Below are 26,125 nucleotides of genomic sequence, written 5' to 3' on the forward strand. Positions count from 1 at the left end.
AATGCAGTTCAACAATTGTGTGCAATAATGTCTGTTCAACAAACTTAAACATGAAGAAAATGTGAAACATTCAGCCCTTTTTATCCATGGCAAGCAGCAGAAAGCAATGTTGTTACATCACCACTGTGCGCGTAATATGCTAGCATGACTTATTACAGCAAAATGATGTGCAAAAACTGAGACTTTAGAGATATACCTTACTTGATATACAGTCCAGCTTTGCATGAAAATATTGTGTAAGAACAGCAGCTCTTCCCATCACTTGTACAAATGAAGTGGGTTTAATATTAATGCAAAAATTACCCAGTGAAAGATTAAATTGACTGAACAGCTAAATATGAGCTGGCTATAAAGACATTTAAAGTTAAGAGGATCTGATAAAAAAGGCAAGATTTTTTTCTAGGTATATTACTAAACGAAGTCCCTATTATAATGCGACTATGTTTTAATTTTTTTTTCTACACTGTTAAAAATATTTATTGTATGCATTCAGAAGACATTAGTTAGTAGGCAAGCATGAAACACTACAGCGGCAACACAAAAATCCTCCAGATGATTTGTGTAGCAGTGATGAAAGTGCAGAGAAGAGCATCACTCCTGACATTTATAAGGTATGTGTTGACACTGGCATGTTTATATCTGCATGTGTTAACAACTGCTGCCGCTACTGCCAAGTACATGACTTTGTATTGAGGTTATCTGTCACTTGCATTTTTATTTAATTTCATTTCACACATCTTCTCTGGATATAAAGATCCACCTCATTCCTTTCTTCTAATCCGAGACAAAAACATGGGTCCCCAGGTCTTGCCAGGTTGAGGAACGACTAGAATGCCAAGTCTGTGGTGATAAGCGGACGCAGCGCTGCTTTCTGGCAGCAGGGATGGGTCAGGACGTAACTGGCTATGACCAGGGTAAGAACTAAATTCAAAGTATTTTTTTAAGGAAATGGCAATCTCCTCCCATAGATCTTCGGGTTCAGCCTCAGGAAAGTCTTTTAGCACTGTCTCAACAACAGCGTAGTTCTCAAAGCTTGAAAGTGTGCAAGTTGAATAGACCACAACACCCCCCGGGCGCACTGCAGATAATGCAGACCTGCAAGGAGAAGACAAACATTCCTTCATAGCAATAGACTTTAAAATTGCACTTGATATATCTTCTGTTTTACTATCTAAGATGTTTTTGGGCTGCTCTGCAGTCAATGAAAAGCTGAAATGATGTTGAAATGGTTTACTTTATCAACCAACTTCAGAGCACTTTAAGCTGCAGGGAGACCACCTATGATTGACTGTGCAGCTCTCTTTACCCTGCTGTATGTTGACTTCTCTCTCTCCATCTATGAATATGGCATTGTAATTGTGTTTCAGTCTCTCTCTCTCTCTTTTTTCTTTAAGGAAAGGTCTGAAACACAAAGCAAGATTTCTGACTTACGGAGCTACTTTGAGCAAAAAAAAAAAAAAAGTACCATCCGTTAACAGATTCTTGTCCTGATGTTTTCTGTCGTGGACAGAAATATTTATGTGTGACACTGTAGCAAAACTGAGAGTAATTGACTTTAAATAAAAGTTAGATGGTCGATTAACTGACAGAAAATTAATCATTTAACTGTTATCTTGACAATCGATCAGTGTCACACATTTAGACATTGATTAAACTACAATACAATCTTGATTGAATGACATCTTTCCTGGATTTAATCTAGTGTTTTTGACCAAGCAACGATTTTAATCCCAACTAATCATCACTTCTGACAGGAACTCAGTGTTGGATTAAAACGTTCTGATGCAGATTTTTAGATGAAGAATGAAGGTAAATATCCTAAGCAGATGAAGTTGACACTGTGCCATCAATAAAGCTTTGCTGCTACAGCATAGCAAAATGTAGGCTTTCTGTCAAGTTACCATGGGAACCATGTTTTCAGTTTATGATCCAGAATAAGTTGCATCTTTCTGATTTGTGAACAAGTTCATTCTACTGCTGATATAATACTTCAAGTCAGAACTTCAAGAGCTTTGTGTAAACAGGCATGTAATCACACATTAATTACAACAATAATTTTCTGGCAAATTTCTTTGTCTGTCTTAGTTGCAGCTTTTCTGTTGTGATTTTTAAAGTTTTTGTGCTTCTTCATTCATATAACCTGCTTATCTCATAAATGATGGCCCAGGTATTGATGTATTGGTTTGCAGAAGAAGCATAAAATGATGAGCCTCAAAAAAGAAAACATCGTTAAGACTTGCCTACACAAATAAAGTATTCTGTGTTTAACATCCTTCATCGTACACCCTTCTAGTGTCCATTTTCTAATGTTACAGTGCTTGTTGATATCTGCCCTGTCCTTTCACAGCCAACCAGTTGAGGCAGATGGCCGCCTTTTCTGATTCTGTTTCTGCAGTTAGTCGCTTCCTATTAAAAAGGGGTTTATTAAGGGTTTACTGTTTTACCCCATTCATGCTGAGGAAGTGAGACTGAACCAATAGGAAGATTTGGTACAATCCATCGGTTCCCTTAGGTAGGCTGCTTTTTACGCAATAGCAAAGTAAGAATACAATTACAACGACTGCACTGACTTTAATTATAATGAAGTGTACTCCTCAGTTGAACTAAACTGGATTATAACAGGCAGGTCCGTTTCTACTTGGACTTCCATCAACTCATTTGCTTTCTGCTTTAAATTAACTGGAATCACTTGAATTGGTGTTATATGTAACCTGAACTGAATTAAATCCCACCCAACTAAATGTAATTCACTCTTGTAGCACCATACACATGTGCAGTGATTATATTAAGTGTATAATAAAGTTTTATTTAATTGCCCCATGTACCATATAGCAGGCATTTTCTATGTCTGGGACTGGGCTTACCTAAGCAGTTGAGCCTGTAGTACAGGCAGTCTGACTCTGTCTTTCAGCCTCTGCGCCACCTGCTGGCTGTTGCTAGAATACAACCAGCTCCTGTCATTGGAACAAGGAGCATCAACTAAAACCTGAAACATAAGAGTGGTGAAAGAAATGTAAGTAGTTTAAATGTATGAGTCTAAGAGTTAAAGAATGCAAAAAAAAAAAAAGTCAGAAATGTGAATGCTAATATTTAAATGGTCACAGCAGATTAAAAGAAAGATCATGGATGACTTTCCAAAATTATGGTCAGTCATGGTGGAAAAAGGATTTCACCCTCCTCAAAATCACCCATGCCTCGCACAGTTAATTAAATAGAAGACAACAGCTTCTGAAACTTTTACACCTCGGCTTACATTACCCTTAACAAATCCGTCCTTGAAATTCAAATCATTGCCAGACTACAGCTTCTGTGTGATCTGCCTATTGCCTTTCTCTTTATTTCTTTAATAATTCAGTTCATAGTAGACCCTCTCATTCTGAATGTTTCCTTCTTTTTTAATGCCCTGCTCCATTATCAGTCACTCTGAGTTCTTTGATTCTTTCCAGCCATTTGTCTGCCTCTTCTCGGCTCCTATTTTCAATAAACACTTTTCTTTTCTGCTGGGTTTATTAGCTTCTGTTCAAAGGCCTACTGTTCTCACTCATTTATATCCTTGGCCTTGGAAAACAAGAAGTGCATCACCTTAATTTGCTGGATGCTGAAAGGAAATTCAATCACAAGCGGCCATAAACATGACAGAAGTTCTTTGCCCACCTTGTCATAAAAGCCTGCTTCACTTTGCCCAAAAGCCTGTCCATCCTGTGCAGACACAACCACTCTGTTGTTTAGTGAGCTGGGCAGAAAAGAAGCTAGGGTTTTGCTCAGCCAGTCCCGTCTGTGAGGATCTGGTTCATTACAGCAGAGAAGCTCTGGAACATCACACAGAGCAGAAATACTTATTACTAGTGGTTAATGGGATCGTAAAAAGATTGTTCATGGAAAATGAAAATATTACTTTCAGTCATGTGAAGCAGCAAAAAGAGCTAAGAAAACTTTTTATCTAAGCTGCATCATTTTTTTAAAGTATAGCCAAACTCTTTTTGGCATATTTTTGTTAAAAGGTTGTTAAGTCATTTCATATAATCTGTGTTTGTGTGTATTGTGTGAGTGTATTATTATTTGGGGTCACAGGTTAAATGAAGCATAACTATTAATATTTATTGCACGATATTAGTAATACAAACACTTGAGAGCTGAGTATTGTAAACATAAAATACTAGTATATGGCATTTTACTATAAACTTATAATTTTTTTACTTCTTTGAAATTATTAAAGGTGAAATTATATTAGCTTTTTCAAATTTATCACTTGTGCAAATTCCACAGGCAAATCTGTTTTTCTAACATATCAATTCATTGTATATAAGACAGCTTAAAAGGATGTGTTCACCTGGAGTTGCACTCTGCATTATGGCTATGGCTTTGCCTCCAGGAGCAGAACAAAGATCCAAAACCTTGTCTCCATCTCTGATTTGCAGAGCGAGCACTGGTAGCAGGGAGGCAGCATTCAGGAGGTAGTACTGCTTCAGTTGCCCAGGTCTGTGAGCCTGAGAGGGAAACCTCAGTGGACTTGAGTGGATGTAACACTGCAGTGAAGTATGGGGTAAAGTAAGACAGGGCTTTGACTGAGAGCCCTGAGTGAGAGCATGAGAAGTGATGTATGGCTGGAAATCTGAGTCCTCAGGAGAGCCCTTGGAGGTGTGGTGACAAGACAACAGATTATCTTTTCCTTCTTTGTTATTGGAATTAGACACAGTGGAGGCACCATTACACATGAACTGTGACACCTGTGTTTGCGGCAGCAATGCTGAAAAACCCTGAGACTGAAGAATCTGCATGATGTCTGTCACAACACTGAAGCGATTGAGCATGACTCCATACTGCCAAGACTGAGGGTCCAGGAAAACTGCTCTGTGGGACAGAAGCAATCACAGTGAATAAGATAAAGAACTGCTGACTAACCTGCAGTAATAATTTCAAAGTTTACCTTGCAGATGTCCACAAGTCTCCAAGTTCTTCACTGTACTGCTGGTCAAAGTGACTGAGAACTGCTGGACACAAGGATCTTTCTGTTTTCTGGGTTTTTCTTACCTATTACAAAACATAGATATTCAACTTAACTTTATAATAAATTCAACATCAAAACCAAAAAGTATGACAAAAGTATCAAATTTCAGATAACACTGAAAAAAATTTTTTAAAAGACTTGCTAACATTTCAGGATCAACTTTTCTCAGCAAACTTTCTGAAAACACATAAATGCTTTATGAAATGTCTGTGTTTCATTTTCTGTTTTGCAAAACACTCGTGATTTTTTTTTCTTCTTTTTCTTGAACATTGTGTTTTTGTTGGTTTTGATTGTATTGTTTTCTGCAAAGTGATTTCTGAAACTGTCTAACCCTAACCCTCTCTGGATTTTCTTTTTTTTTTTGTAACATTCATGTAAAGTAGTTGTTTTTTTATACAGTATACACACACACACACACACACACATATATATATGTGTGTGTGTGTGTGTGTGTATATATGTGTGTGTGTATGTATATATAATTTTTTTCAGTATTGTTTTTGTGTTATTCTATCGTCATATCATGTAAGAGTTTATTCTAAAACTACAGCAATACTTTCAAATTTCAGGTTAATTTTCTGTTTAGGTTGCTTCACTCAAATTAAAAGGGGGAGTTTACTATTTTATACACCAGCTACCCCTACTGGATATTAAGTGTGAAAACACTCCTGATGGGAACAACGGGTTTGGGATGTAGATCTGAAACTGTTACTGTCTGTTTACAAATACGAGTCGGGTCAAGAAAACTACTACATTCCCTCAAGTAAACACTGTTCTATTCAGCAGGAAACTATATAAATAAACTGTTTTGACATAACTTAACAAAGAAATTAGAACAAACTCTGACTCAAGGTACTCTTCCCCTTTGGCAAGATTTTAATTACCAGGCATCAGCTTGGGAACAAGAAATTAAGAGAAAACAATGCTTATAAAATTCATTAAATTATAAAAGTACAACAAAAATTGTCAATGAGCTGAAAGCCAATGATATCCGCTGCATTAAAATAAATAAAAAAAAAAAAAAAAAAGAAAAAATTCGTTTTGTTTTTTGTTTTTGTTTTTGTTTTTTAAAGTCGTTAAGTTTGATTACCTCGTTATTCCGAGCCCCTTTTCCTTTAATCGGCTGTAAAACTACATTGGGTCCTGTGTGACAGTTAGACGACCATAAACACCATAAAAGCGTTGGCGTTAGCTTTTTCATTGCAAACCAGATTTTCCACGATTTACTGTAAAACTGACGCACCTACATCTGCGTACTAACATATCCGAATTTCACCACCTTTACAATTCCCTACCAAAAATGAAAAAACGCTTTGACATTGTTGAGTACGTTATTGAAATTCCTCCCCTCCACAACATGAACTGTGCTTTAGTTCCGCCAGAGGTCCGAGTGGGGAAAAATAATGTTTCGTGGAACCACGTACGTATATTCAAATAAATTAGAGCGTAACATTATCTGAACACGACAGCAGCAATCCCTGTTACGATGTTCTCGGATGGACACATAGGGTTCTTGAGCAAAACTGACATTGAAATTCAATGGGTCCTCCTCTTAAATAGTTTCATAAAGTAAATGCAAGACTTTTAAAAAAATGGCCAGAGTTTAATGTTTATATAACTAATGTTACTTCACATGCATATTCAACTCAGTTAATGACAAGATGACGTTCAATGGATTTTATTGTTTACGCAGGATTCTCACGTAATCTGGCAAGGATCCGGTTGGGTAACAAGGCTGGTTGGCCTTGTATTTGAGAGAGGTTAAATTTAAAAAAATACTTTAACATATTAATCTATTTGTGCCAAAACAGAAGATGTAGTTTTACTCCCTCAGTGGAAATTTAAATGAGTTTCATTATAAATCTGTGTGCATGTGTGTATATAGGTCTAAGGGAAGTCATTCTGCAGGTTACATAATTTCCTCTGGGATTAATAAAGTGTTGTGATTCTGATGTTTCAAAATATCTTTAAATGTTAAGTAAAATGAGATTTTCTTCAGCTTGTGCTCATAACGTGGGGGCACGCACAGTTCAAAAGGGCAAAGAAATCAAAGAGAAAAACACAAGGTCCAAATATAAAAACACCAGACTACAAATTTACAGACAAATGAAGAATTGTTTTACTTCTGTTATTGGTTGCATGTTTTGTTTTTTTCCTTTTGTTTATTAACAAAAACTTTTGATCAAAAATACATTATGGTCAAACCCATAATTAAAGTGATTTGAGTTTAGCAGAGGTCCTTACATCAAATTCATAATCTCTATGGAAACACTGACAAGAATAAGCAACACTCAGCTGATATTATCCTGCTATTCAAACTGCTGACTTGTTGACAATGTAATGTTTTTTGTACAACAAATGCCGAACATTACATGGCAAACAGAATAAGGAATGCAACCATCAAACAGAAGAGACCCATAGCTTCAGACAGAGCAAAGCCCAAGATGGCGTACGAGAACAGCTGCTGCTTCAGAGAGGGGTTCCTGTTGAGACAAGAGAGGCCAGATAAGACATGGTGGAGATCACAGTACTAGTAACAGTACAACTGCTGAAAGATTTTGAGGTTTTTCTAACAAATTCTACCGCAGTTTGCTTTAAGACATTGGTTATGGCTGATAATTAACAAGATATTTTTCCAGCTATATTTTCATAACTGAACTTATTAAGCCTGGTACACACAACGATTATTGGGCTGTTTTTGTCCCGATTTTGCCTCATCCCGACCTCAATCAGCAAACGCCCAATCATCATGAGATTTCCCTGTCCAATTATCATTTGGTGTGTGGTGCGTTACGAGCAGATTTTTCCCAATAATCCGCTCCAAAACGGGTCATAGCCGACAATCGGGAATATTGAACACGTTCAATATTTAAGCGCAGATTTCTGAGGAACGGTGACATGGTAGGGAATGTAGCCAAATAGAGAGAGAGAGCTGGCTGGGGAACAAGGAAGTAAGTAAAGTCCGTGTTCATGCCGTCTCCAATCTGTTATTTTTTTTTTTAAATTTCTGGCTTTTTCTGTTAACAATAGTCCCAAGACCACCATCATTCCCTCGTCCTATATATCCCCTTCCATGCTCTGTGTTGTGTTTTCCGATTATTAGCATGTTTCTTCTTTGTTTTTTGCCGGTTGTTGCTATGGTTCTTCTACATATCAACGTTTGTCCGGCTCGGAGGACTAGATTGTAGACTGTAGATTGAGGTACAGCATCATTATGTGTGTGTTGTTCTGTGATTAGATTATCGGCGCACACCACACACATTATGATCGAAACTGTTTAATGCCTGATTTTTTATCTTCACGTGTGAGGTCTCAAACCAATAAAAAAAATCTCATAAGATTAAAAAAATCATTATGTGTGTACTAGGCTTTAGTTGAGTATGTTAATATACCACAGAATATATGCTTGCCTAATCAAGTCTGGACCACTGCAAAATTTTGAAACATGCTGGCTTAACCAGCCCACAAATATAAAAAAGGCAAATGGCCTTACTTATTGGGGGAAGAAAAAGAAGAAGAAAAAAAAAAACTACCTGGCATATCCAATAATAAGGCTGCCAAACACAGTTCCAATTCCAGCTCCAGATCCAGCCACTCCCACAGTGGCAGCTCCTGCTCCAATAAACTTTGCGGCTGTGTCGATATCACGGCTCACAGCGCTGGTTTGGAATCCTCGCACTGCCACCTGCTGCTGGGAGGCTGCAGTACTTAGTGGTGCCAGGAGTGAAGCAGTCTTTATACAAATACAAAAAAATAAAATTAATTAAATAACCTGAGTACGTCTTTACAATGCATTTCTTTAAAGTTATTCACAAACTCAAGGGAGCATTTAGCCTGGTAAGCGGATTAAATAAAATTTCACTAACAACTCATAAAATTGATTTGCAGAATAAGTCTTGCACTCCCCGATATTTTAACAGATTTACTCTGACCTTTACTCAATCAACTACATTTATGCAACATAAGGCAAATTATTTTAGTCTACCCTTGATAACAGCCCTTCAACCTTGAACCAATTAAAATTAAAATCTTGCCAAAGGGGTAGAGTACCTCGAGTCAGTTTGTTCTAATTTCTTTGTTAAGTTATGTCAAAACAGTTTATTTATATAGTTTCCTGCTGAATAGAACAGTGTTTACTTGAGGGAATGCAGTAGTTTTCTTGACCCGACTCGTATTTGTAAACAGACAGTAACAGTTTCAGATCTACATCCCAAACCCGTTGTTCCCATCAGGAGTGTTTTCACACTTAATATCCAGTAGGGGTAGCTGGTGTATAAAATAGTAAACTCCCCCTTTTAATTTGAGTGAAGCAACCTAAACAGAAAATTAACCTGAAATTTGAAAGTATTGCTGCATTTCTTTAAAGTTATTCACAAACTCAAGGGAGCATTTTGCCTGGTAAGCGGATTAAATAAAATTTCACTAACAACTCATAAAATTGATTTGCAGAATAAGTCTTGCACTCCCCGACATTTTAACAGATTTACTCTGACCTTTACTCAATCAACTACATTTATGCAACATAAGGCAAATTATTTTAGTCTACCCTTGATAACAGCCCTTCAACCTTGAACCAAGAGCTGTAAGACTAGTTTGCATTTTAGCATCTATCTGGTAAAGCCAGGCTACAAAACATTAGTGCAGTTTTACAGAGAGTGTAAGGAAACCTCACTTACTGATGCAGAGTTGGCATTTGTTTCAAATAAAGCCGTGTTAACCTTCCAGTCTAATTAGCTAAATGTAGATGTGAATACCACGACTACTTCTGCAGAAAATTCCTAAATAAGAATAGGAATGCGAGCAGAAAAAGGAGACCAATGGAGCTGTAATAGCTTCAGACAGCCCCTAATCTCTGAATATGTTTACAGTATCTTGTGTTGGGTGCTCACCTCTGCTTTCCTGTCAGACACTACTGCTGCTGAGAGTGGTCTGTAGAGTGCCCGTGATCCAGCGCGGACCTGTAATAAGGGAAACAAGCAAACATATGGCACTCATGGTCTGATAAGGTGATTACCAGTCATTTAACCCCCTATATTTGTTACTACCATCTGGTCTGAATCAATGTATCTTGCTTAAGAAAGCACTGAAAGGAAGTTGTTTCATTTTTGGCAACATTCAGTTTGTCAATCTAAACCTGCCATAGGACAACAACGGTGTGTTGCTTGAGCTGTTTGAGTAGCTCAGTTCCTCTTAATAATAAGTCCTCTTATTAATATTCCTTACATTTAGATGATGTTTGTTTAAATAAGTTTACAAAAGAAAACTGTTGTGCTAATGCAATGTGCCGTTTTCTATTAGTCCTGACAGAAACTACAACGTCCTTGCAGGCTTGTACACCAGCTGACTTTAGCAGAGGGTCAAAGACGGCTACACGGCTCGGCTAACTCGGTGACAGCGTTAGCAAGCTACTTTGAAGCTACTAAAGATAGATTGGCAGCAAATAACATTTCTGTACTCTCTCCTGTTGTCGTCATGCGCGGTTTAGAGCTTGTAACAGTGATTATTCACCATTCATTCATATAAACTCACCAGAGAGGGCGTGGAGACGAACTTAGCACAGGCATACATTACGACTGGACGTTCAGGTCAGGTCAACTAGAGCAGCAGGTGTGTGTCCGATGTCTGAATAAACATATGGGAAAATGTTAAAGTTAGGTTTGCTGAGCCTGTTTTCTCCCATGAAAGAGTACAATGCATGCAAAGTTAAGTGGACAAATATAAGGTCAAGATCAGCTGCAAAAATCGTACAATGTCAATAAAAATTAGCTAGTTGAAAACTAGAAGAAGACTGCAACACTGCAGCGAATTAAAATAGGCCGATACCGAAAATATAGAAGCGTTAAAAGTCTATTTTTCACTAAAACACGGTTTGTAACATAGGAGGTTAGCTCTCACCGGTCTGCTGTAAAGGTCGAAAGCACGAGAGGTAAACGCATGCGCAGTTTTACTTATTGAGAGTGCATTTCCGGTTTCCTGGACTGTCATAACATGAAGGTTAAGCGTCTCTTCAATAAAGTTCCACCCCTGACGCACACTGAACTCTGGAGGTGAAAATATTTTATTCTTGTCCAAGAAGCAGCTTATCAGCAAGCAAGTTAAATCAGAACCAGACCTCATTTATTGATGCTAAACTGGGAAACTGCAATGTTACAGCATAAACACACACACACACAAAAATCCAAATCAAAAGTAGAAAATGAAAAGAAAAGAAAATACTATTTTACAATTTACAATTTTAAATTAATATCGAGGTTAAAAAAAACAATAAACAAGAGGAAATGGACTGTATGGAATATAAAATACGGTGCCTTAGGAAGAAAAAAAAAATAAAGAAGTAGAGTTAATACATAGGAATTATTTATAGACCACCTGTTACAGACCAGGTCATTATGTTTTTTGTATGAATACAATAGCATTTAAATGTCCTGGCATTCCTGGCCAAAATGTCACTGTGAACAGGTCAATTATTGGAAGATTAACTACAGCCTTTAAAATGGTCTATTGTTTCAACCTTTTAGCTCTTAAATGGCTTTTTACAAAGGCCCATAACTTTTTCATCTCAAGGGCTTGTTCATGATTATCATTTAGAGTGGAATATCTTATTAATAGCCTGTATTACTATTCTGCTTCTCAAACTTTGTCCTAACAATCAACTGCACTGGGCTCTTTTGTTGCATTACTGTGTAGCTTCAACTGATTGTCAGAAGTTATTAGTATGTAAACAAAACTGATGTAGTTTGATAATGAATACTCCTAACAACTTAATTAATTAATACTATAATAATAATAATTAGGGTCCGAGCCATACAAAGTATGGCAAGGCCCTATTGTTCCTGAAATGTTTATTCTCCTTCTAAGCGTTTCGACCCCAAATTTGACCCCCTAAGCACCCATGAAAAGTTGTGAAACTTGGCACACACGTCAAGTCCCGCGTAACTCGGATATTATAAGGTCCGCATACACTTCAATGCAAAATTGGCTCAACAGCGCCACCTAGACACCCCAAAATTCCCCTAATGAATGGGGTCCCAAAACTCTACTTCGACGTAGGAACACGAAACTCGGCACACATGTGTAACACCCCGAGTCGAGCAAAAAAGTCAATCTAACACCTGTTGCCATGGCAACGTGGTGCCCGCCATCTTGGCGTGTACGGCCATTTTTTTGCCATTTTTGGCACTTTACACACATCGTATTTGAACGAACTAGTCTGAGGGGATTCGTGCGACTGACTCCAAACTTGGAGGGAAACTTCCTGACAAGTTGGGGACCAAACGCTATTCAAATCTTTCTAATAGCAGAAAGCGTGTTACCGTGGCAACCGAGGGAAAATGACCTTCTCGCAATGAAACACGGTTTTCTCATATCTCCATAGAAAAACATGGGATCTGCACCAACCTTATCAGTATTCATATCTGTGACACCCCAAGTCCAGCAAAGAAGTCAATCCAACACCTGTTGCCATGGCAACGGGGTGCCCGCCATCTTTCATTTCACTTCTATTTGAACGAACTAGTCGGAGGCGATTCGTGCCACCGACTCCATACTTGGTGGGAAGCTTCCTGACAAGTTGGGGACCAAACGCTATTCAAATCTTTCTAATAGCAGAAAGCGTGTTACCGTGGCAACCGATGGAAAAAGCCTTCTCGCCATGAAACACAGTTTGCTCATATCTCCATAGGAATACATGGGATCTGCACCAAACTTGACAGGATTCATACAGGTTGGGTCCTTAACGCATTACACCACCTGTTGCCATGGCGACATCGGGTGGCGAGGTCCAGGAAGCTCGGACCCGATGGATGCCGCTTGCGGCTTTAATTATTATTATTATTAATATTATTATTATTAGTAGTAGTAGTAGTAGTAGTAGTAGTAAGGCAAGGCAAGGCAGGTTTGTTTGTATAGCACAATTCAATGACAGGCTGATTCAACGTGTTTTACAGAAACATTGAAACATCAGAAAATAAGAAGTATAATTTAAAATTATGAACAAAAGCGAAAGGGAAAAGAAAGAACATTAGATAAAAAAAACTATTAAAAACATCAAGTTTAAACATTTGAGTTTAAAAGAAAGAGTGCAGATTTTGACTTTTTTTTAAGAACTATTCAAATGCAGAAGAGAACAGGTCTTTACCTGGATTTAAATAAAGTGAGTGTTTCCAATCCCCAATATTTAGTATTAGTATTAGTATTAGTATTAGTATTGTTGTTTTTAATCAGGTATGTTATTTTTATTCACTTGTTAACATCATCTTAACTAAATATTATCAACTACATTATATTTACTGTTTCACAAGGCACCTGCATATGTTTGATGTTCAAACCATTTATTTCTTTACACAAATTCACTTCTGAAGATGACCATAGATGTATGTATAGATATAATGGGTGATTAAAATGTGAAATTCTTCTGTACTTTAGGATTTCTGTCATCACAGGTAATTCATGAGTGATTATTTGACTGCAATCACGCAGCACTTCTAATTTTTTTTCTTTTTGTTTTTTATTGTAACTAATTTAATTTATTATACATAATTTATTTTATGCTTTTTTATTTATCTTTTAATTTAGTCTTTAGGTCTTTGTTTCATTTTACTAAAACATGATGATTTGTCAATTTGACAAATAAAGCTAGTATCACAATATTTGCATGATATTTAGCACATCAGTCAGCAGCTTCTGTCATTGGGGTTATGTCCTGAAGTTTAAGATGTTTTCCTGTTGCAACGCACCTGCCTCAAATAATTGATCTCCAACAGCCTGTTGGAAAGTTTTGCACACGCCTGTTTATGACCCATTAATTTGAATGATGGCCACACGATGGCAGCAACATCACAGTCTATTTTAGAAAGTGGGAGAATCCCCTCTGGTTGTGCTGCAGGCCAGATTCCATGCAATGTCATAAAGCAAAAAAAAAAAAAAAAAAAAATGAAATAAGAGTAACACGAACTTGATCTGATATTCTTTCATTAACCTGCTACACAGCCGAGGTATTTTAAATATTTTAAAGACTTTCATTCCTGGCTTGGATCAGTAAAACCAAACCTTACCAAGATTAGATGAGTCAACAGAAAGATTGCAGCTACAAGGGTGACGGTGTGGCAGCGTCGTCCTCATTTTTGAAAGAGATGGGGATGAATGATAATCTGATGATACGTGTGTAGAATTTCAATGTTGTAACATGCTTGCATGTCGATGTCAGGTAAATGAATTGGTTTTTCAAAAGAGATTCCTCAAAATTTACCCATATACTCATATTTATAATAAGAGTAGCACATCATTTCATTTCCATTTATATTGTGCAGCGAGCTTCACCTAATTTGGCAGTGAAACTGGAAAGGGGTCAATATAAGTGATCATATTTAAAAGAAAAGCTTATGCGTAATTCAGGCTTTCTACCTATGAGTCGAGCGGGTTGATATAACACTGTTTAAACTTATCTTATTCTTATCAAATATTTATGATTTAGCTGAAAGTGGGCTTTCCCTGTTCATGGATTCATCTCTGGACGCCCCCTCAGAAGTGAGCTCCATTTGGCGATGCGGAAGGGAGATTCCTCAGCCCTTGCAGTCATACACCCCCTCCTCCTCTGCATGATGTTGCCGTTACGCACCACTATAATAAATGGAGACGTGACTCTCCGGGGCGAATCCCTACCGACGTCACTCTTGTTCTTTATAAATAGGCTGAGCTGCAACTCTGATCAGACTCAAGCAAAATCGTCATTTCAGCTGCAGCCACTTTTCAAACCAAGGATTATTGGATTGCCTTCGTTGGATTTAATTGCCAGCACCGAGTAAGTGTCTTTAATTCCAATAAGGAGATTTGAAGCCTAAGCTTGTCGTTTTTGTTGGACGTGTAATACAGCTTGTGGTCTTGTGGACAATTTATAGTCCAATTAGATGACTTTTGAAAAAAAAAAGAAAAAAACTTGTAAAACCATGTTGTTATTCTTCACATATAATGTGCCGACAATAATATCCATTCTGTAAATGTGATTTAACTTGAGATCACATTTTTACGCACGGCGCATCTGTCCACAGATCATCATTATAAGCACAATGACTTTGAACAAGGGTGACAAACTGCGGAATATGGACAAAAGGAGGGGAAGCGTGCCCTTTCCCATGAATCTACCCAACCTACACAGAAGAAGCATGCCCGTAGACGATCGGGACCTGCGCACAACGATCCCACAGACTGGACAAACCGACGAGCTGTCCAACTTACTGCGCTGCACGTCCTACTCCCCGAGCGAGCAGCACCGGGGCAGTTGCGCGTCGGACTCCTCTGATTCTGTGATCTCCACTGGCAGCGAAGCTGACTCCCAGGTGTATAAGGTCGTTCTCCTTGGGGAACACGGCGTGGGCAAGTCTAGCCTGGCTCGGGTCTTCGGAGGAGTGGAGGATGCCGGTCACGATTACGATGAAACAGGTAAATGGTGATGCTGAGAATGAGTCATCAGCCACCACTCATAAGACACATTGTATTTGAAGTAATTGTTTGATCATTTAAATATTATCTCTGGAAAAAGACACAATAAGACGATATTTTAATTCTTTTAAAAATGTTAAAGAAAAACTACATTTAAAGACAGCATTTTAAAATGACTGACATCTAACCATTTTAAAACCAAATCTGACCACACAAAACACACTGAGACATATGATTTGAGTATTTCAGAATATGCATATGAGAATGGGGAATGAATTTGGCTACTTATTTTAAAAGAAACGCCATTTTATTTTTATACATATGGACATGTTTGCATTTATTATTATTTTAATCTCAAGAGAAGCAGCCGTCTTGTCATCAGTAGCATACTACATCTGTCAGAAGCAAACCATTAGCATTACTTGAATAGAAAGTCTAAAAGGCCAGAGACGATTCAGTCACAGACAATGATAAATATATTGATTGATCAAAGCAGCAACACGTGTGAAAAACAAAAACTATTGAGAATAAAGATTCGTTGCTTCTCTCCGTCAGTATGTAACACAGTATTTAATTTTCTCACCAGGAAACACTTACGATAGATCTATTGTGGTGGATGAAGAGGAGGCTTCCATTGTGTTGTATGACATCTGGGAGCAGGTGAGAGATTTTTATTTTATTTTATTTTTTATAAGGTGTATGCTCGTTGACGTATAGTGCAGTTTAAAAGAAAGGTGTTTGGTCGTGCAAAAACTGAGGACCCTTTTTTTCTTGTCCTGAAGGATAACAGCCAATGGTTGAAGGAGCAGTGCATGAGGATGGGAGACGCCTATATCATTGTGTATTCAGTGACGGACAAATCGAGCTTCGAGAAGGCATCAGAGCTCCGCATTCAGCTGCGCCGGGCCAGGCAGTCAGAAAACATTCCCATAATCCTTGTGGGCAACAAGAGTGACCTGGTGCGGTCCAGAGAGGTGTCTGTAGATGGTAAGTTAGTTTTAATGAACTGGGAAATATAACAGATCTAGTTGTAGTTAGTTGAATTGGCTTTTTCTCAGATTCATGTTGGTCCTATACGCAAATGTCACCACAAGCTAAAGAATCCGCCAGTTTTCAAATTTTATCAATCAGGGCTAATATAGACTTTCTCAGTTGTACATCGCTCTAATGTTATCTTCTCCATGTTTTCTGGATTGCAGAGGGAAGTGCGTGTGCAGTGGTATTCGACTGCAAGTTCATCGAGACATCCGCGTCCCTCCATCATAACGTGCGGGACCTATTCGAAGGCATAGTCAGACAGATTCGCTTGAGGAAAGACAGCAAGGAGGAAAACGCGCGACGCATGGCCAACTGCAGGCGCAGAGAGAGCATCGGAAAAAAGGCGAAACGCTTTCTGGGCCGCATAGTGGCACGGAAGAACAAGAAGATGGCTTTCAGGCAGAAATCAAAGTCCTGCCATGACCTAACAGTTCTCTGAGCAACAAAATGGGACAGAAAGACTTTTTTTTTTCTTTTTCTTTTTTTTTTTGCTTTACCCTTTGGCCTCTGAAGACCAGATGCTGTGTGTGTTTTAACACTAATCCTAAAGGACTAATAGAGCTGTACAGAATATATTTTTGGTTTCTAGACATCAACCAAAAGCAAAAAGGATGTAGTTAAATGACGTTGTGAAGTCATATCATGATAATGGTGATAACCTGCATGAAGCTTTTCAAGCATTTTATTATGTTATATTGTTTGCCTTAAACATTTTGCCATCATGATTTTTTTTTTTTTTTGGGGGGGGGGGGGGTCTCATTCTAACGAGTTGCAAAGATTGCCTTGCTGGGTTGTTGTGCTCCTTTACTGGAGGAGATTGATGTATATACTATAAATATGAATGATGTTAAATGCAACATTCATCTCATTATGCTATAAGATCACATTACTAGGTCATCTAGGGTCATAATTACTTGAAATGCGGTGCGCGGGTTCGTGCCTTGGCCATGCTAATGAGGACTACTCAAAGCTTAGATAAAACTTCTGTCATGTGTTGCTCATCCAGTTCAGATTGTGAATGTATGAGTAAAGCAATAAGTTATATAAGTTTTGTGAACCTTGACCTTATATGAGAAATTCTTTGTTTACAATGATTTCTTTTTTCAATAAAATATAAAATGAAGCATTACTTCTTGACTTCTTTATTCCTGCAGCAACATATTCAGCAGAATGTTTATAGGAGAAAGTAGGTGTTGTCTCATGAATATTCATATGATCCTATCAGTGGAGTGGGACCCCACTAGCCATTGGTTTCACAGGAAGGAAACAAGGTAGTTAAGCATGTTTTTCTGAAGTTGTTAACCATTAATCCATCTAAAGCATACAAGTACACCATTTTCCACCCAATTTAAACTTTTCTCAAAGCTCCTAGAAGTAGCACACCTACATTCAGAGGAGGTAAGATGGAACTTCTTTGTTCAAAATTTTTATAGAATTGAATAGTTTTTGCTGTGTAAATGGCAACACGTGTTTTTTTTTTTATCATCATTACCATCTGCTTTTGGTGAGATACTATTTTCAAAGTTTGGTGCTGCACGTTGGAGGCTTGAATTTGTACCTAATGGAACATATAAGACGTTACTGTGACCACCAAACATTGCTATTCAGTATTCTTAAACAGTTTTATCTAGATGAAACTCGGCAGACATTAAGACCTGTATAAAATATTCTTTGCATACAACTTGATTTTTAATAAATATCATTTATATTTTTAACTCAAATTTTTCATTATTTGTTGTTTGTGCTGCTGTGGTTGGAGATGCTACTTTAAACTGTTTTGTACCTGGTTATTCATTTAAACTGTCAGATCTGTAGATATGAAAAAAAAAACAAGGTAGTGAATAAGTAACAAGACAGAATTAGTTGATTGTTGTTTTCTTTCAAACAGTGTGAGTGTGTCACATTTATAAGGACGCATGGCTGACAGAGGAGCTGCATCAATGCTCATCAAAGCCTTCATTGTAAGATGTTTTATATCAAACCAAGATATTTTATTTTGATCATTTGCAGGTTCAATGTACTGGATTATAAAAGGCATTTTAACTGAAACTAACTTTTTTTTATTCTGTTTCACAGTTGGCATTTCTTCACACATTTGTACCATGTTCTAGTGCAAATGTTAAAATTGGTGTTCCTGAAAATTATGATGGTATTTTCCCATGGTATCTAGCAAAGGTAGGCAATTAGTTTATTTGAAATCAACAAATGAATGTAAGTCTTGCACTTATAGCATTTATCGAAGAGATTAGATGTTTAATATATTGATATTTGTTTTTTCCAAATTCTACCAAAGTAATTAGTAAATGATAAAAAAAAAAAGAAAAGTGAAAATGCAGGTTGACAATAACTGTAAATGTAAATTACAGCCAAGCATCAGTAAGCTTAAAATTCTCATGACTGAAAAAGTTTAGATTAAACCATTAAGATAAAAAAAACCTCTTCTCCCAAAAGTTCTTTTGTAAAAAGGAATATGATGAAAAACTTTTTACTTTTTTCTTCACTCAAGGTTGAAGCTGTACGAACATGCTGCCGTCACCATTACTCTGTAATTGGCATTTTCACTGTGCTTTTCTGGCATCAGACCCAGACTCTGCTTTTAGTGCAGCTCGGAGGCAGCTGGGGTGTTTTATTCATATATGTCAGTCAGACGCGTCTGGGTTGTGCAACAGATGAGTGTATAGCTTTTTAATTGGCTTTATCGTGATGTAATTTTTGTTACTTAGTCATATACCCAGTCTATTTGCCTGACCCAGCGACAGCGTCATTAACACATCATGATAATAACGAATATGGAGGATAATAATCCCACTTTGTGTTATAAATGGAATGGACACAATAATTGATTCAGAGATGTTCAAGGTAAAAACCTATTCATGGAGCTCTGTTCGTCAAAGAAGGGCCCACTTACGAGTTCTCCTATTTAGATTTCTTGAATGAGAAATTTTTTCAATTTTGTACTTTAGTAGAAAAGCACTGCAGATGTTTTTAGCCTACGTGTTTTTGCTTTGAAAAGACCTTGCATCAATTATTTGCACTCACTTTTATCCTGTTTGGGTTGATGGGAGCCTTTCCAAATTAACAGTAGGCAAGAGGTAGGCTAGATCATAGACAGGTCACCAGTCCACCCCTTGTTAACACAGAAAGATGCGTGTTCACACTCATAGCTGCAGTATTTGGAATCAACCTAGTTCTCAGACCATCAAAACAACACTACTTAACTCAACAACCTTAAACCAACATGTGGCTTTGACTCATTTTGATGGCACACTGATATTAATTATGTACATTCCTGGAGCTGTCATGGCCCTGCAGTGTCCCCGAGCTTAGAAACCGCACTCCACAACATTTTTTGTCCATCCTGGAGCATCACATTACAGCTGCATTTTGCTTTGGCACCACATCACGTGGCAGCAACTGGATATCCACACACTGTCCATTTTCAATGTGCACCAGGACAGATTCAGCAAAGAAACACAAGAGCACATTATTGGATGAAGAAAGAGAAAAAGAAAGAGAGAAAGTGACAGAACATGAGATAAGACATGAATCAACATTGAGCTGCCTGTCACTGGCTAGAGAACTCAGAGAAGAGACAGGATGCATGGTGGATGCAGAATTGACCATCATTAGGGGGTGCCAAAGTGTGAAACTCTGCCAAAGTTCAGTAATGTGGCTTGAAAACATTTCAACTTTGCAGGTCTGTAATTGTTATGTTGATAATTTGGACAGAATACAGGTTCCGTTTCAGGTTCCAATAACATCTAAAAAATTATTTGATGTTTTCTTATTGTCAGCCAATATCACAAAAACACTAAAACAAATTGTTTATGTCTTTGTGTACTTTTTAAATATCTCCTGCACACTGAGAGATTTCAGTTATCCTCAAAGTTGATTTCAAGTCAAACAGTGCAACATGGATCTTACAAACATGGAATACGATATCATGAATTGCTGGTGGAAAACACAATCATAACTCCTGACTTGTCAGTTGTGATGCACTGCTGCAATTCCCCAGTTATTTATTCCATTATTTTTATTTCTTTGGCATAAATACGACCACAGCTACAATGCACATCAGACCAGAATTTCTTCTTGGATGGAAACCTAAGTGTTTAGTTTAGCAATTTTTACCTCTGACTCCCTAAAATGACATGATGATGACATAATGACAAGTCGTTGGCCCTATGTGTTCACATTCAGGGCATGCACTATTCAAATTAGTATTGTAGTAGTGGTAAACAGATCACTCATGAACTGAGACCTTGTTTCTCAATGAGATTACCCTCTTTAAATAAAGTTTTAAAAAAAATTAAAAACTAATTAGTCAGTCACACTTTGTCTTTTACAAATAATTCCCTAAATATTAAACCAGCTGGACACAATCAGAAAACAGCATTTGCTAATGTATCTGGGATTATTTCTAACAAAAGATTGAGATGGTGAGTAAGCACATTTCAGAGAGCTATGAAACCCGAGTCTCTAGGTTCATACTTAAGAGACTCTGATTCAAAATCATTTAAACATTTTTAACGATTCAGTTCAATAAAATATAGTTTTGGGGAGAAAGGTCTCAGCAGTATGTTGAGTCTCATATGCAGAGAATAAAACAAAGAGCATTGCTAATCTGACACCAAATTTATGCATATTTCTTTACAAGAGCAGAAAACAATACACAAGAGCAGCTCATTGGCAATAATAAACAAAAACATGGTCTGCACATGCCCCAATTGATTGCCCTCCAACCAAATATTGATAACAGATAAAGTTACAGCCTGTTCCAAACCTCAGTATGCAAATTCAAAGTCAGTAGGGTGTTCTGAATTAGTTTTATTGTAGCATTAAATATTAATGGATTTTCAAAACCCCTCAAGATCTACATTTACTTGAAATTGGTCTCCAATCTTCTTTGTCATGTCAGAAAGGAGAGATCATCTATGACTGCTTTTGTATAAACTCTTTAAACATTTCACTACATGGAGTAATCAAGTTTTAGTTTAAAAATTTGGCTTTTGAAAAGAAAACTACATAACAGGAAGGACAGAGTACCAGTAACGTAAAATGTGAAAGAATAAAGAAATAAAGGAAAAAGTTTTGCTGCTGCTGTTAAAATTGTGCTTTAAATCAAACCACTGATGCTCGTGCTGACAGCCATGTTTTATTTTCTGCTTACTCGTCCTCTGCTTTATTGCTCTCTACTTGAAAGCTACAATAACTGATGAGTCTGTTTCTGTTTTTTATCTGTACAGCTCCACGGCCTGCCAAGTAATTACACTGACCTGCTGTTAACAGGAGACGATGAAGGGATTTTTGGGGTTGATGCTCAGTTTCTGTATGCTATAAAACCACTGGACAGAGAGAAACAGCCATCTTACTCTCTGCAGGTAGCATAATATCGTGTTAGCGATGGCAGTTTTTTGTGTATAGCTAATCAGCACATTCATTTACAATTATTCTAATTCATATTCAAAATTTACATATATTGTATTTATGTGTGTTCATATTACAGTCATTCATATGCTTAATATTCTATAAATGTTTTCCCCTCTTTACATTGTGATTAGATTGATGTGTGAAGATGCAAACTGATTCCTGCAAGGTATTCTAGGGAGCTCATTGGTTGTTTCTGTATGCTGCAGGTGTCCTTCAGACCTTCAGGTGTCCTTCCAAACATCAGAACTTCAGCACATCGACAGAGCTTCACTGTTGAAGTGTGTGTCATCGACAAGAATGACAATGTACCTACATTCATAGAGGAGAGCATGAGAGGCAGTGTGCAACTCGGGCTTCTCAAAGGTGCAAGAACCTTGAGCTCTGATGTGTCACTTTTATTCTATCTACATCACATTTGTCCTGATATGTCCAATACAAACAAAAAAAAAAAGAAAAAAAAATATACCCAGCATTAAAAAAAATTCACAACATTCAAAATTCAAAAACTGCGTTCACTTGCACACATCAGTCCAGGCACAACCCATGTTCTGTTTCGACTGTTTGTATCCAGAAGTTAATGTATCTTGTAGGGGATTTAAATTTTAAAAAGCTTAGACTTCTTTGATAGATTTTATTCTGTTGTTTTTGTCTCTGTGTCATCTGTTTCTTTCAGGCATCCCATTTATGCAAGTAGAGGCGCTGGATCGTGATGACCGTGACACTGCCCACGCTGAGCTGCGGTTCAGCCTGATGGAGCAGACACCCAGGATTCCCTCCAGCCAGATGTTCTTTATTGACTCCATCACTGGAGAAGTTTCCCTCACTGAAGAAGGTTGGTCCTAGTAAACTGCTGAAGGGGAAAATTTAGTATTATTATTTTGGTTTAGTTCAGTTCCCTCAAATTGTTACATTACCTTAAAGCTAATGAGTATATATGTTAAATAAATTCAACTGAAAGTGCAGTGAAAGAGTAAAACTTGTAACGGTATGGAACTCATATTTTTATTGGTTTATATTCAGTTATATTCAATTGATTGATCAGTGGGTGAAAGACAGTCAACCTTTTACCTTTTTTTTTTCTTTTGTTCTTTTCCCTGTATGTTTAGCGTTTGGGTGATGCAGTGGTGCCATGGTTAGCACTTCTGCAAGGCATTTTGTGTTTGAACCTGCTGGGCACCTATAGCCTTGCCGTGTGATAATTTAGTCTTCTTCTTCATACCATAAACATACTTTTTTTATTTTCTCTTTTTTAAATTCTTTTTACAACCTGCAGCTTGGCCTGTTAGCAGCTTGTAGTAAATCTCCTATGGTTCTGTTCATGAAGCCTTCTCTTGATTGTTACCGTGGAAACATAATTATCTTCATCCATGTTCACCCTTCAAATTATCTGAACTCTTTCCTTTAAAGACTTTGGTCCACTAATTTATTTGCACTTTCTATTTTTCTTACTATTCTTTCCTATTCATATTATTGACTGGAAACATGTGCTTTTTCATAATATTGATCTCATTAATACCACTGAATGTTGGTAGATTTTCACATTTTGGCACCCCCTAATAAAGGCTAAATCAGCATCATGTCTCTTCTCAGAGCTTTCTCTAAACCATTAAATTCAGTTCATTGTTCACCCTTTAGTTATTTCGTGTGCTCTGTCACTTTCTCTATTTCTATTCTTCACTTACTCCAGAAATGTCATCTTGGGTATTGGGCTGAATTTCAATGAATAAAACATTTTGGGGTGCCATGTTGGAGGAATAAGCAATCATTTTATTGATAACAGAGAGGATTTCAACCTATAATAGGATTTGGTCAAATTAAGAAATATCATAAATACATATAGTGTTATAAATCCACCATTAGTCAGACTGTTATAAACACTACACACAAAAGCAAGCTTGAGGCTAAATCTGGTTCCTGAATGTGTCAACATAACCTACAATAGGATATATATATATATATATATATATCCTATTGTAGGTTAGGTTATATATATATATTAGTTATTAGTTATAGGTTATATATAACTAATCACAGACAGATTAAAATTAAGAAACCAAGCCTCAAAACAAAAAAACTTTAAAAAACTATCCACTAATTAGTCTTGCAAAGCCCACTGTGAGACTGTCACATTCAATCTTGCTGCATTTTATAAAACAATGAATCAGACACAATTAATAATATTACAATTAATATTTAAGATGCAATGCTAAATTTAATGCGTATTCTTTTAAAACAAACAGGCACAAAGACATTACAAATAAATACAGTAAATTTATGTGTGCTGGTGCTATTTCTGTAGCTCTGGTATTTCCCTTTGTCACAGTTAGAAAGGAGCTGGATGACTTTCCATTTGGCCCAGATTACTGCTGATTTCCAAACCATAAGCTTTTCATGTCATTTCTTCATTAATGTAATAAAAGCATCCACCTTGTTTGCACTTGCACTTTGCAAGTATGAAAAAGTTCATTTTAATACGTTATTTGTGGTGACACATTTATCATCTGGGATGATTAGCCATAGATCTTTTAAGTTACCATTAGCTTTTAAATCATTTTTTTGTGTATTTGCATGTCTTTATTTACTTTTGTGTTTTTCAATTTTTTCTTTGCTGAACTTGTTTCTTTCAGACTGATGTCATAAAACATGGAACATCCAGATTAACTCTGAAATTCAAAACAAATATTTCTGAATTAAAGTATTCTTTTTCATTCATTTCAATGTGACCACCAGGAGCTTCTACTCTAGACCCTGAGATGTGTGGCCGTTACAAGCTCTTGGTGATGGTGAAGGACATGGCTGGGAAGGTGAATGCTTTCTTCACCACGGGCATCGTTACTGTTGAGGTGACTGGAAACACCTGGGCATCGCCTGATCCTGTGCGACTTCAGGAGAACCTCCCAGGCCCTTATCCCATACCCATATCGCAGGTGAGGCTGGGAAATCTGATCACCATCCAATAATTTCCTATGTTAATTTCTATTTTCTTTCATGATTTTTATTTTTATAACTTATTGTTTTAAATAGATTTTCTCAAAAATACTTTTGCATTTAACTTCTCGTTCATCTAAGTGTACACATGATTATTCTTTTTGTTATTTTTCTTTGTTTATTTTTCTTTTTACAAATTAATTTAATCAAATTACAGTAAAATAACCAATTGTAGTAGTCTATACTGAGCAAAGTGGCATCACTTTGCTATTTTCTGGTTTTAGTATCTCTCAGGACCGCCTAAGTGACCAGATCTAAATTATTGATGCTCTTCAAATGCTATGACTCAGACTGACTCCTGACTGAGTCTCTTTACCTCCTGCAATCACTCACTCACTACGACTCATTGTGAAGCATATGTTACAAATTCTAATGTGTTTGAATCTAAATCAAACAGTGTTATTTTAATCCTATTGTAAAACCCAATGTAAAAGGGGGAAACCCCTTTCTGGTCCTATTCAATAACAATGGCTTTTTATTAATTACTTTCAAACATGTCATAGTTGCTTTGGCTTAAAGCACAACATACAGCAAAATGTTAAAATCAAATTTCCTAGGCTCCAAAATCATTGAACACATATGTTTGCCTTTTTAAAATTACATGCTTAGATTTTGCATCATGTGAAACACTGTTAAAACTGATAATACACAAATATTATGTTTTCATTTCTGTGTGAGTTGCAGTTGGTTTGGATTATGTGAGGAATATTGTAAAATTTGGGTTAGATGGTAATAAATCAGTCAGGTAAGAGATCAAAAACCACATGGTTCAGTTTGAAAATGAATAAATACTTGGTCAATGTTTATTGTGACTATCTTTGGAATTGGAGAAAAAATGCATTGTATACTTGCAAGACTAGGATGATCAGACAATTTTTTTCTCTCAATTTTTGATCAATGCAAAAACAACACATTTAAGCTCTGTCAGCAGCAAAACGTCAGACATATGAAGGTATCACCCAAGACTGTGAGGGGATTTGACAAAAACAGTCATCTGACTTTAACAAGCTATATCAAAAACTCACTAATTTAAAAATAAATGGCAAATTAATCAAAACTGAAGAATAATTTTAGTTGCCTGTTTAAATAAAAAATGGTAAATTGATTACACCACAGACGCTGCAACAGTTTCCATTGAATTTCAAAATTCAGTTTATAAAATTAAATTTGATACCATCTGCCCCTTGAGTTACACTAAAAATAAACATTTTCTTTTTATAGATT

The 26,125-nt window shown here is 36.9% G+C and overlaps 4 protein-coding genes across 6 annotated transcripts in view; 2 read left to right on the plus strand and 2 right to left on the minus strand.

The window, feature by feature from the left end:
• Positions 1-459: 459 nt before the first annotated feature.
• On the minus strand, positions 460-6,550 carry nsun3 (NOP2/Sun RNA methyltransferase 3). 3 transcript variants are annotated; one of them, XM_041994640.1, is made up of 7 exons: positions 6,099-6,550; positions 4,928-5,031; positions 4,728-4,851; positions 4,331-4,631; positions 3,655-3,809; positions 2,865-2,986; positions 460-1,095 (listed from the first exon to the last, which is right to left on the minus strand). In XM_041994640.1, exons 1-7 carry the CDS (start codon positions 6,207-6,209, stop codon positions 762-764), a joined length of 1,251 nt encoding a protein of 416 aa, XP_041850574.1. In that variant the 5' UTR covers positions 6,210-6,550; the 3' UTR covers positions 460-761. The 3 variants fall into 3 exon arrangements, with proteins under 3 accessions (XP_041850574.1, XP_041850581.1, XP_041850567.1); XM_041994647.1 differs by having other exon boundaries at positions 4,331-4,851; positions 6,099-6,151; positions 6,256-6,549; XM_041994633.1 differs by having other exon boundaries at positions 4,331-4,851.
• Positions 6,551-7,103: 553 nt separating this feature from the next.
• On the minus strand, positions 7,104-10,997 carry LOC121644811 (ATP synthase F(0) complex subunit C3, mitochondrial-like). The gene is made up of 5 exons (XM_041993028.1): positions 10,904-10,997; positions 10,538-10,630; positions 9,898-9,966; positions 8,542-8,741; positions 7,104-7,491 (listed from the first exon to the last, which is right to left on the minus strand). The coding sequence occupies exons 2-5, from the start codon at positions 10,574-10,576 to the stop codon at positions 7,377-7,379; spliced, it is 423 nt and encodes a 140-aa protein (XP_041848962.1). The 5' UTR covers positions 10,577-10,630; positions 10,904-10,997; the 3' UTR covers positions 7,104-7,376.
• A 3,722-nt stretch (positions 10,998-14,719) lies between these two features.
• Positions 14,720-17,602, plus strand: rrad (Ras-related associated with diabetes). The gene is made up of 5 exons (XM_041984821.1): positions 14,720-14,807; positions 15,055-15,445; positions 16,032-16,105; positions 16,228-16,432; positions 16,645-17,602. Exons 2-5 carry the CDS (start codon positions 15,073-15,075, stop codon positions 16,920-16,922), a joined length of 930 nt encoding a protein of 309 aa, XP_041840755.1. The 5' UTR covers positions 14,720-14,807; positions 15,055-15,072; the 3' UTR covers positions 16,923-17,602.
• Positions 17,603-18,412: 810 nt separating this feature from the next.
• The window catches only part of cdh16 (cadherin 16, KSP-cadherin), a 31,445-nt gene continuing 23,732 nt past the window's right edge, over positions 18,413-26,125 (plus strand). Inside the window, exons 1-6 of the mRNA XM_041990113.1 lie at positions 18,413-18,444; positions 18,560-18,658; positions 21,730-21,864; positions 22,120-22,276; positions 22,587-22,745; positions 24,644-24,840. Coding sequence (XP_041846047.1) covers positions 18,424-18,444; positions 18,560-18,658; positions 21,730-21,864; positions 22,120-22,276; positions 22,587-22,745; positions 24,644-24,840 — 768 coding nt within the window. The 5' untranslated portion in view covers positions 18,413-18,423. The remainder of the gene's footprint in view (positions 18,445-18,559; positions 18,659-21,729; positions 21,865-22,119; positions 22,277-22,586; positions 22,746-24,643; positions 24,841-26,125) is intronic.

This window comes from Melanotaenia boesemani, chromosome 1, assembly GCF_017639745.1.
Source record: "Melanotaenia boesemani isolate fMelBoe1 chromosome 1, fMelBoe1.pri, whole genome shotgun sequence".
NCBI classification, from domain to species: Eukaryota; Metazoa; Chordata; class Actinopteri; order Atheriniformes; family Melanotaeniidae; genus Melanotaenia; species Melanotaenia boesemani.